Source organism: Amborella trichopoda, chromosome 10 (genome assembly GCF_054954075.1).
Source record: "Amborella trichopoda isolate Santa Cruz 75 chromosome 10, AtrichopodaSantaCruz75HAP2 v2.0, whole genome shotgun sequence".
Lineage (NCBI taxonomy): Eukaryota > Viridiplantae > Streptophyta > Magnoliopsida > Amborellales > Amborellaceae > Amborella > Amborella trichopoda.
Genome location: NC_142345.1, coordinates 43,308,581 through 43,320,644, shown reverse-complemented (window position 1 = coordinate 43,320,644; position 12,064 = coordinate 43,308,581). Strand labels below are relative to the sequence as shown.

General features: G+C 36.0%; 1 protein-coding gene across 3 annotated transcripts; it reads left to right on the top strand.

Moving 5' to 3' along the window:
* The first annotated feature begins 1,969 nt into the window (after positions 1–1,969).
* COL9 (CONSTANS-like 9) lies at positions 1,970–10,225 on the top strand. Of its 3 annotated transcripts, none has more exons than XM_006857646.4 (5): positions 1,970–2,173; positions 5,866–6,651; positions 7,471–7,695; positions 8,177–8,520; positions 9,205–10,225. In XM_006857646.4, exons 2-5 carry the CDS (start codon positions 6,118–6,120, stop codon positions 9,338–9,340), a joined length of 1,239 nt encoding a protein of 412 aa, XP_006857708.1. In that variant the 5' UTR covers positions 1,970–2,173; positions 5,866–6,117; the 3' UTR covers positions 9,341–10,225. The 3 variants fall into 3 exon arrangements, with proteins under 3 accessions (XP_006857708.1, XP_088705286.1, XP_020531257.1); XM_088849160.1 differs by having other exon boundaries at positions 9,176–9,655; XM_020675598.2 differs by having other exon boundaries at positions 2,167–2,443.
* Positions 10,226–12,064: the final 1,839 nt, after the last annotated feature.

Here is a 12,064-nt window from a genome sequence, read left to right as displayed (position 1 = left end):
TTATTTGTCATAGGCTTTTTTACATCATTTAGGGCCGGTTTGCTTTGCCCAGGACTGGCGAGCAACCCCAGATCTGTTCGCATGAACAATGGGGATCCGATATAGTGGATCCTACTTTTGATTAATCCCCACCATCCATTTAGAAGTTGACTAATGCCCCTCTGGTCTATACACATTATCATGCACATTTGGTGTACAGTGCACTCCTACACATTTCCCCAATCAGAAAGGTAAAGTTCAATAAGGTTATACAACTATATAGAAACTATATAGAAGTAAGTTGCACATCAAAATCAGTAGAAATAAGTATTTCAAAATTGAAAGACATTCAAAAAGATGATCTTGGCCCTAAGATATATATATATATATCATCATCATCATTAGAGTCTTTTTTCAAATATTTGATATTGGTTTAAGAGCCATATCCTCAGTGAAACCATAAATACCCATATCTTTTCAAGTCCTAAAAATTATTATGGTCTAATTCACTTCGCTTCGGCCAAAGAGGCCGACGCTTTTGGTTTTTAAGTATAGACGAAAGCAAAGCGAAGCCTGGTGTTGCCGTTTCGGTTAGATTCGGGCTGCTTTGGTCATATTCGGGTTTGCTTTGAGCGAATTTGACCGAAGCTTTGGCCTCTTCGACCTAAGCAAAGAAACATCTATATAAATGTATTCTTTATTTTGTTTGAAATTTTATTTTTAATTTGTATTAGTTTTATATGTTAATATTCAATTAAAAAAGTCAAAATTTTTCCATTGAATAGGACAAAGCGCTAAATTACTTCATTTCTTTCACCAAACCGAAGAATACTCTAAAGCGAATATGATAACATTGCTAAAAATAATATATCTTATAACAAGTTATGTTACCAAAGTGAATTTGACAACATTGCTTAAAATAATGCTTCTCATAACAAGTTATGTTTATCTTCTATTTACAAGATTTTCAAATGTTTGTAAACCTGTTGTTTGATGTACACTATTTTTAGAATTTCAAATTTCTTAAGGGAATAGTTGGTATAGAGCCGGGGCTTTAAACAATCAAAATAAAGCACATCTTAAAATAGTGCCATTAAATGTGGCTTCAATACTGAAAATATTTGTGATAGCCTTTAAATATATTTTCATTTCTAATTATAAAATTTAAAGCTTAAAAAATAGTATAAGTCGAGCCGATCTATGAAAACTTGAAAATCTTAAAAATTAACGGTCCAAAAATGAACTACTTCCAAAACTTGAAATCAAATTTTTTATGATGTCTATGCATCTTGATGTCGAGATGATTAATTTGAGGATATTTGAGCATTAAAACTATCTCTTCTAGTGAAATGTTTGAGGTAGGCTCTAATTTGATTGTTTAGAGCCTTGGCTCCTTATAAACTTTTTCCTAACTCTTGTATAGTTTAAGGGTGCCGTATGTATAGAGCCTAGGCTCTAAACAATCAAATTAGAGCCTACCTTCAAACAGTGTTGAGAAATGTGGTTCCAATATTGGAAATCTTTATGATAGCCTTAACATTTTTATTTATAAAGTTTAAAGCTTAAAAAAATAGTGTCGATCGACATATCTATGAAAACTCGAAAATCTTGAAAATTGACAATAAAAAATAAGTTTCAAAATACACTATATTCAACATTCAAAATCCATTTTTTCCTCATGTCCATATATCTTGATATTGAGATGATCAATTTGAGGATATTTGAGCATCAAAACAACCTCTTCAAGTGAAAATTTTGAGGTAGAGATTGTTTAGAGGCTCGGCTCTACATAAACTTTTCCCATAGGTTAAATCTTTTAACAAACCCAACCCCAATATAGAATAAGAAAAACCGGTCACAAAAAAGGGCAAGCTATAGGGTTAGTAAATATGTTTGGGCTATTTTAGGTCATGTTTTTTCTGAGGAAAGTTTGACCGTACGTATTCTGGGAGACCGACAAATTCTGGGCCGGTTTCTTACCGATAACGCCGTTATTAACCTTTTCCGTCTCGCGCTTTATGTTACATCAGCCTTCGTCATCTCATCCACACTTAGAAAGAGAAAGAGGAGTTTAGAGAGAGAAAGTGAAAAGGAAGGGTAGAGAGAGAAAAAGAAGAAGATATAGGGAGAAGAAGAAGAAGATAGAGAGAGAAAGGAAGAAGAGGAGCTTTACTCCAATTTGGATCTGTCTAGGGTAACACCCTAACCCTAATTTCTTTATCATGTCTCTGGTTTTGGTTTCGTTCATCAGTCCCTGTTTTAAGTTTTAACTTTTGGATCAGCTGAGTGTTACTGTTTCGCTGTAACTCTGATGACGGTTGGGGGTTTTAGAAGCCACTTTCTGATTTATTTTTTTTTGCGGACGTTTCGTGAATTCATGGAAGTTACTGAAATATATATTCGATTAAAGGTTTTTGAAGGTTTTATGGTTGAATTTCTTGTGGGAATTCTTGTTTATAGCATGGTACTATCTTCATTTTTCTTAGCAATTTTTCATGATGGGGCTTTCGGGTTACCTCTGTGGTGTTTTTATGAAAATTTTTGTTTTAGAAATGAAAATTGTTGAGTACCTGCTGAGAAATTGGATTTTTTGGTATGCTTTGCCTGTAGGTATGTTTGAGCATAGGAAATGTACAAAATTATTGGTGAATATTAGGAATTTCATGGCTACTTGTGTAGTCTTTGTCAAGATATATTGTTTCTGCAGAAAAAAGGGTGTATGAGGGGTCTTTAGCTCTAAATGAAAGTCTGTGAGTCCTGCTGCAGATTAGGGTTTTTGCAGATTCTATTATGTTTTTGGAGAAATTCTCCCCCTCATGCAATATCTAGATTCTCTTTTCCCGGTTTTTTGATAGTGAACTTCTGTTTGGATTCTGAAAAATCAACTGGAGGCAAAAGTTATTTCTGATTATAATTGCAGAGATCCCACTATGAATTTTTGTACTTCTAGTCATGCGCATGTTTCTCCTGTCAATGTTTTTGTTAATTTTTATAGATCTAAATGACAATTGGGATTTTCTATTGCTGTTGGGACTGAACTCAATATTTGGAATCTGTTCTTAATATCTCTGTGTTGTTGTCCTGTACATTATTTATTGGATTTGATATGCGTTGACGTGCTGTAAAACATTTTGTCCATATGGTAGTTATGATTATACTGTTTCTTTTTACCCTTGAGAGTCGGTAACAGAAAGTTGTGCGGCTTTTAGGTGTCGATAGGTTCATAAACGGCATCAACATGCGCATGCTATGGAACTAATGATAGGTGCTGATTTATGCATTTGTGAGGTCTGCCAAGATGTGTTTTGAACAGCCACCAGTGGAGTTATGTTGCGTATTTAGTTCCAAAAAAAAAAAAAACATCTCTGAAGAATGTTATGGGCTTTCAGATTTCTGGGTCATGATCTTATTGAAGTTGTTAAGAATAGAGTTCCATGATATATACGTTTTACATAATTGAGAAATCAACTAAAAGTTTTTAAAATGCAATTGTATGTTACTATGAGTGTATTTTTTGTCTATTATTATAATGGGGTTTTATTTCAAGATGTTTTTGTCTTTAAACACAATCTTTTGAACATTTTGGATAGCCGCGATGAATCTGGATTTTGTTTGTTCCCTGGAGATTCCCTCTGGGAAGCACAATCTTTATGTGGAGAGAATGCCCATCCTTCTGACCAGCTTCTTCAGTAGGTGTATAAGTGTGAATGAGGCTCCTATGTGAAACTCTCTCCAAGTCCTCCCTTACTACTTGAGCTCCTAAATTCTCTGAATTTCCTGAAGATTTATAATCATCGTAACTCATAAGCACTGTATGTGCTCTCATCTATCGTTTTTGAAAGCATGGAATTGGTTGCATAATATTGTTGATTGATAGTGACCTCCATCTATATTTTGGGGAAGCATGGGTTTGGTTGCATGGTGTCCTCATTGGAATGATTTATTGACAATGAAAGCACTTAAAGCAGCACTTATTGCAATTTCTGTACAATTTACATTCGATAGCATAGTTTGAATTTAAATATGTTTGATGTGTGTATCTGGTGGAAGATGAATAGCATGTCAATATTGCGCTTGCATTTTGTTACTTGTACATGCCTTGTCCATTTTGTTGTTTTTGTCATCCTTGTATGGAAGGAATTTGTTTTCAATAATTAGTTTTCCCATTGGTGTTAGAAGCTGCAGAAATTTGCATGTAGCTACCAGTAGGGTGCTATGTACTTACGAAGATACAGTGCAAAGTTCAATCTTAAGCTATTTGAGATTGTTCATTTGCAATATATTTCCTAATGAAATAATAGGAAAGGGAAATTTGCATAATATCCATAGAGAACCCCCATTAAGAAAGCTCACTTCACTGTAAACCTGGGTATTGATATTATTTTTATCAAACCCTCTAGGTGAGATAACAAGGGATTAGGACCACAATTTCACTGAATCAATCAACAAAGAAAAAGAAGAACTACCTCAATATGTAACAAAGGCTGTAGCTGTTGCTATATAAAAACCCCTGACCAAAATGCTTTTCCTTCCTTGACAAATCAAAACACTACCCCTCTCTTTCCTATATGAATATCTAGAGCTCCTCCTCCCAATAACGCCCTTCTCATACCTATAGTCTAAAAAAGACACTGAAGACAATAAACAAGAAAATAGACAAACTATCAAGCCTGTGCAACCTAACAATCACATCATCCGAGCTATCTGATTCCTGCAACGCCTCTAGGATTCACCTGAAAGCTGCCACTTGGCATGGGACCCTGAGCACCCCTATTTGATCATATCTCTGCTCGTGAAGTTATCTATTCAATTACTCGGAAGACCCTAGATGGTTGAAAACATTGGTGCTCACCGCAAATTTTTCCAATTCGTCTTCCCCAAGTATGGGCATGTGTGGTTCTATGGCTTTTAGCTAACTTTTTAGCTCTTTTTGGCTATTTCTTGGCAGTTCTTTACATTTTTCCATCGACCTTTTGAACCATTGATCTCGGGCCTGGGATTCCTTGGGCCTTTTAATAATGGCCAGTGATCACTAGATTCTGATCGGTGAAGGGATTGGCGTGAAGTTGGAGAGCGGAGATGAGAGAGCTGTATGATCAGTTGCTTCATTGTTGGATAAGATGGAATAAACGTTCGGTCTCGGGTTTGGATAAGATGAGAGAGAAAGAAGATAGATATTAATAGTTTTTCAGGTTTATAGAGAGAGAAAAGAACAGTGAATCGAGATTTTTATTCTTTTTTCCCATTGATTGATCCAGGGGCATTTTGATCCTAAATCCCCTTGTTCTCCCATGTGGGGGATTTGATGGAAAGAAAACTAGTACCCAGGTTTATGGTGAGAGTGCTTTTTTGGCGGGGGCCCTCTGTGGAGTATGTTTTAGTGGGGGGGAATTAGTCCTTGGCTTCTAGTTGACAGAAACGGTTATTCTTCCTTCGTATTTTATCATCTCTCTTGCAAAGTTAACTCTTAGAGGCAATTCATTATGTTATTTCTGTTGAAATAACATCTACTACTCTGCCCCTTTCTTGAAACTTCATAATAATCCCAGTTGATGACATCAATTCTTGCTTTGTTTTCTATTATCTTTCTTATGATATAAGCTTGTGTCTGTCAATGACTTGTTTAGTTTCGGGCCTTCTAGTTGACATATTGTAGCTATTTTTAGGTATTGTAATCTGAATTTGGAGAAAAAAAACTAGCTTCTTTGTTTTTCTTTGTCCATTTTATTTATCCATCTACAGTTTTTGGTTGTCCTGTGTGATACAATAAAAAATATTTTTTCTTATGAAAATATGTGTTCATTTTGGATTGTTTTTTAGTAGATGTGAACTTTGGCTGCAAATAAACTATCCTAATTGAAATCAGAAACTGTTGATTTGTACCAGGAAGTTTAATCAGGAAAATTATATTGTACGAGGATGTTTACTGTCTTCTTGTTGTGACTTCTCCAAATCTTGAAATGCATATATTTATTCAACTTCAAGGTTGACATAAGCACCCTTCGGGATCCAGTGAACATCTTATTGCTTCATGTTGTGAACCTTTTGAGAGTCTAAGGTGCTAGGGTGCATAAAATACCAGAGTTCAAACTGTACAAACAATTGGCCTTCAATTTCATCCAAAGTGTTGAAGGGAACATGGGTCCTCTTTGTGACTTTTGCGGGGACCAAAGGTCTATGGTGTACTGTAGGTCCGATGCAGCTTGCTTATGCTTATCATGTGATCGCAAGGTGCATTCTGCAAATGCACTTTCTAGGCGTCATTCACGAACACTTGTATGCGACAGATGCAGTTCTCAGCCAGCAATTGTTAGATGTCTTGACGAGAGTACATCTCTTTGTCAAAATTGTGATTGGAATGGCCATGGGGCCCCAGGATCTGCTTCAGGTCATAAGAGACAGACAATTAACTGCTATTCAGGTTGCCCCTCTGCTACTGAACTTTCAAGAATTTGGACATTTGTTATGGATTTCCCCTCCACCGAAGATACTACCTGTGAGCAAGGAATGGGTTTGATGACGATCGATGAGAACAATGTGAGCAATAGTTGGGGTTCAATGGAAAATGGTGACAAAGTGGATTTTTGTGTGGGATCTTCACGAATTCCTGCTTTGGACTCGATGTCACAAGTTGATCAACAAGTTGTAACCTCCGACTTTACCCCACCCAAGGTGATTTTCCTTTCTGCATTTTCTTTACAATGTAATTTCAGAAAGGATTCTCTAATATCTTTTATTCTTTTTTTTCTGGCTGGTTTCAAGTGTGAACCCTCCACCTCCCTCTTGCTAACCAATGTCGCGCCAATGTAGTAAGGTGTAAGAGATGTTTTGGGGCATATTTTCAATGATTTTGCAGCATAATTAGTGTATTTTATGTGTTAGCTAACAATTCATGCAAATAAAAGCATTTTCTCGCTCTGAGCTTGACAATTAAACTCATATGTTCCTCTCTATCTCTCGCACATCTTTCTCTCTCTCCGTTCTTCTTCATCTTTATTTTCTTTCCTCTCTTTCTCTCTCTAGATCCTACCAACCTGTTTTCTTCTCTACTTTAATTTCAACTATTTGTTCCGATATAATGTAAGTCTGCAGGATGTTTGGTTAATTTTATTGTTCTGTGGTACATAAAAACCATTTTTCTTCACAATCTTATGATTTGTATATAAGTTTCTGGATTGTACCTAACAGTTATTCAGTCCCTTTTAAAATTTAGATATCTATTGAAGTTCACACCAACATTGAGTGTTGAAAAAGAATTGATGCATGAGAAAAAGTATATATGCATCAAATTGGTAAGTGAGGAGTTGAGAATGATATGTGGTTAAAGGGATGAATCAAGGGTTGGTAGATCAGTGCTTCAAATTGATGTTGAATTAAGTATTAGATCAAATCTTCATCTAACTTCACTTTTCTACTTGATGAAAATTTTTAATTTGCTAAATTTTTCTATGTTTTCATGTTCCACTGTACTAAATATACTGTTGTGTGCAGATGTGCTCTACTGAAATTAAGGGCCTTGGAATTTGTGATGACGATATTTATAAAGATTTCAATGTCGATGATGTTGACTTGGACTTTGATGACTATGAAGAGTTGTTTGGTGGTTCCCACAATCCTTCAGGATATCTTTTTGACGATGCTGGTGTTGATAGCTTGTTTATGGGGAAGAACGCTTCTGTTGCTAATTCAAATGCCCAAAGTGAAAATTCAATGGAGGTTTGTTACATTGCTTTCTCCATCTCTTGTCTTTTGATTACAAATTTATCTCTCTTTTACGCAATGACTCCATCAGTTCTGGGTGGTTTCTAGTGTTTATCATTCATCACTTCTTTTCCTAGATGAACATAAAGTGCCAGTTTCAATAATGATTTACTAGAGCATGAAGTCTCAGTTCCAATAATGAGCCAATCATCCTTATCTCCCTTATTTGAAGCTTTTGTATTACATTTTTCATAAGTCAAGTTACACATTTAAGAGATTCTAGTTGTGTGAATTAATTGAATGTGGTATGATTGCCTCTTATGAGACATGCTATGACTGATGATGTTTATACTTGTACAAGCAATCTATGTCATAGAAGAATGCTAAAACAAACTAGAATTGGTCTCAAAAGGAAAAAAAAAGTGCTCCACTAGAATGGGTTTAGTTAGAAAAAAAGAATTATGATAAGAGGACTTAGATTGTGGTTCTTTTGCAGGCATCTTCAGTAAGGCCAGATGGCTCGAATGTTCTCACTCCGTGCATTTCTCGACATGTGAATACCATCCAAACGACCACTTGTAGTGAACCAATAGTGTCAGGCCATGATAGATGTACTGGCCTTGACCTCACTTTTCCAGTGAGGCAAGCCTGTTCGAGTGTATCCCTCTCGTTTTCTGGAATGACAGGGGAGAGTAATGCAGGAGATTACCAAGACTGTGGAATTTCGTCGACACTTTTTATGGGGGAGCCACCGTGGGACCTGTCGGGCCCTGAAGGCACATTCCCTCAATCGAGGGACAGTGCGGTTTTGCGATACAAGGAGAAGAAGAAAACCCGAAAGTGAGTTAATCTTGATTGATCTCTCTGCCCCCCCCCCACACACACACAAAAAAAAAAAAAGAAGTAAATGGGTGAGAGAGAGAGAGAGAGAGAGAGAGAGAGAGAGAGGGATGCGGATTTCTTTCCCTTTGTCCATTTGCCCTTTTCTCCTCTTTTTTTTTGTTTTGTTTTTGTTTTTTCTTCTTTTGCATTTTTTAAAACATGCACAATCGAGGAGCTCGCCTCCTCTTAAAACATTGACTTGAACTATCATAGATCATGACCGACCACCATCTGATGTATTGATGGACGGTGTTGGAGAGAGAGTACGACCCCAAGCCAACATGACCTGATCTAGTTGGTAGGTCCTTATCGCTTTCTCAAACACTGTACATCCATTGATTGGTTACTTTTAGCTCGCCATTTATTGTAGATCAGGTATAACCTACTGATTATTCCTCTATTCATATTTTATTCAATCAAAAAATTGTTTGATATTATTATTTCACATTTTATTTTATAGGAGTAAGTTGGGCTTTTCTCATTTTAGGTCAAAAAGAGAATTTTAGTATAACGAAATCATCTCTGGTTATCGTGCTTTCATTTGATTTTATAAATTTTGGATATTAAAATTAAAATGGAGTATTAAGCATAATGGGTTTTGTTCCCTCAGAAGGCAAATTTTTTGGTGTTGATATTTGACAGGTTTGAAAAGAAAATCCGGTATGCCTCTCGTAAGGCTAGGGCAGACATAAGGAAACGAGTAAAGGGGCGTTTTGTGAAGGCTGGAGAGGCCTATGACTATGACCCATTGTGTCAGTTCCAGGCTAGAAGTTTCTAAGGCAATGGTGAACTTCGTGACACGCGATCCTTCTTTCTACTTCACCAATTTATATATTTCTCAAACTGGCTGCCTAAAAACTAAATACAAAAAGAAGAAAAAATTGGGGGAGACAAAGAGGGGTCGAATATCAGCAACAATTTACCTGTTAAGTGAAAACAACCGAGATAAAGAAGTTGAATATTGGCGGTCAATATGCCTGTTAAAGTGTTAACTTTCTGCCTTTTGTGGGTCAGATTTCATGAAATCTGGCCTATGTCACCAGGGGGCCTTGTTTATATCATTTTGGTTATAATCTATGCCTGCTTATCCATCTTTTCGGCTGGGTACTATCTGATTATGCCGGAATTTGTTGGTGTAGATGTCTGGGGAGGGGATGTATATGGAATTCTAGTGATGGATTGAAGTGAATATTGATGTGTCCAAATTCCCTCGAGGAAGATGTGAAGGTGAGACATGAGAGAGAGAGAGAGAGAGAGAGAGAGAGAGATAGAGAGAGAGAGAGAGATGCGAGCAGAAGTGGGGTTCGGGGAGGTGAAGGAGAATTGGAGAAGCTTTGGGGTGGTGTAAGTTGGTGATCATGAATGGTTCTGGGTAAAGGTTTTCTAGTGTAGGAGAGCTACCTTCCATCCTAGGGGAATATTGTAATCTTTTTTTTTTTTGTTCTTTTTATTTTAAAATTTTTCCTCCACTGATGAAAACCACATCAGTGTTGCTCTCTCTCTCTCTCTACTGTTGCAGAGTTTTTACTACGTCAGTGTTGTTTAGCTAGGCAAATTTGTAAATCGTTCAGTAGTATGGTTTTTAATCACTTGATTTTTTTCTTGTGAAAAGAACAAAAACAAGAAAACATTGTAAAAATGAAATAAGGTTCTCTCTCTCCAAGGGTGCTTGCATTGCTTTTGAATTTTTGGTGAGTTCTTCCCATTGTTGAATATTTGATGTGGAACTGGATTATCGTGCAAGTTTCACCTAGTGTTGATGAGGTGAAAGAGATTGATCATCTGTATCTTATGTAAGGTACTTAATGCCTTTGAGCATTAAGGTTAATTGTAAATTATTGAAGGAATCATTGCCTTCAAGTAAGGATTATTGAGGACTCTCTCTCTCTCTCTCTCTCTCTCTCTCTCTCCTTAGAGTTATTAGGAATACAAAGGACTCTCTCCTTCCCTCCCCCCTGAGAGTACTACGGAATATGGACTCTCTCTCTCTCTGTCTCTAACATCTCAAGTGAAATGCAGAGGAAGGTCTCGTTCACTTAAGTGGCATCGTGTGGCAGGAGCTAATGCTAATAGGTATTACTTTACTTTCTGACAGTTTACAAAAGCATAGCCTCTTCGCCCCCATGTGCTTGATGCTCCATTGAAAAGAAATTACTTTAAAGTTTACAGTTCTTATTTTTAAAAGTGGGAATCTCTACTGCTATATGAAGTTATGAACAAATCAAATGAAACAAGAGAAAAGTTTATATAGAGCTGGGGCTTTAAACAATCAAATTAGAGCTTACCTCAAAAATTTAATTAGGAGAGATTGTTTTGATGCCCAAATATTCTTAAATTGATCATTTCAACATCAAGATGCATGGACATGAGAAAAAAATAGATTCAAGTTTTGGAAATATTGTATTTTGTAATGCATTTTTTGACCGTCAATTTTCAATATTTTCAAGTTTTTATAGATATGCCGATCTACACTATTTTTGAAACTTTAAACTTTATAAATAAAGATGAAAATATATTTTAAGGCTATCACAAAGATTTCCAGTGTTGAAATCACATTTCTTGACACTATTTGAAGGTAGGCTCTAATTTGATTGTTTAGAGTTTTGGCTCTATACAAACAGCACCAATGAAACAATGGAATGGTAGGGTTTTAATGTGTTCCCGCACCTATTCTAGTGTCTATCACCTCAACATCTATGATCATGAATCAAGTAAGAAAAAATAGTCCATGTTGTACACTTCTTTTTGGACCATTTGTTTCAATTTTTATGAATATGATTTTTATATTGAAAGTTTCAAATTCATGGATCTGAAGTGGAAATGGATTTATTTAGGATGTATTCAGGTCCTAAAAATCAGGGCATCGAGTAGTCCCCAAAAACTTTTTCATAATAAAAACTGTGTAGCCACAAAAGGGAACAAACAAATGTGAAAAGAACAGGAAAAATTGATTTACGGTATGAGACATTTTAGAAAAATCTTTAAAAAAGGGAAAATACAAAAGCAGGCGATATGACAAGAAAAGTTAAAAGAATCCAAATTACATGCACAATTTTATGATTTATTTTTATTTTTTTAAAGTGGCTCGAGTTTTACCAAGTACTTGGTCTGCATGGAGCAGAGTTTTAGTCGACTCGGCCATGTTTTCAATCATTAATACAATCTAATCAAATCAAAAGAAGGTACACTTTCAAAATGGTTAGAGATGGTAAGTATTCATCGCCATTAGCTCATTTCCTTGATCCCAAAAGGATGAATTAATGTTCATCACGAGGAAGAAAGAAGTTCCAAGTATTAAATTTAAAAAGAGTAATGATGTGATAGGACTTTTCTCCACCCATGTGTATAAGACCTCAAAAGATCACCATTAAATTTGATATGGATATCTAGAAAAGTTATGACATGGGTGTGGGATTTGATTTTTTTAGAGATCCGCGCCAAATTTAATAGTAATCCTTTGGGGTCCTATACATATAGGTGAAGGAAGGTCCTATAGGATCAT

Excerpts from the sequence above, each read along its gene's own strand:
- COL9 (XM_006857646.4), top strand. The coding sequence starts at position 6,118 with ATGGGTCCTCTTTGTGACTTTTGCGGGGACCAAAGGTCTATGGTGTAC. Across the intron at positions 7,696-8,176 it reads AAAGTGAAAATTCAATGGAG|GCATCTTCAGTAAGGCCAGA; the intron begins GTTTGTTACATT and ends GTTCTTTTGCAG. Across the intron at positions 8,521-9,204 it reads GAGAAGAAGAAAACCCGAAA|GTTTGAAAAGAAAATCCGGT; the intron begins GTGAGTTAATCT and ends GATATTTGACAG.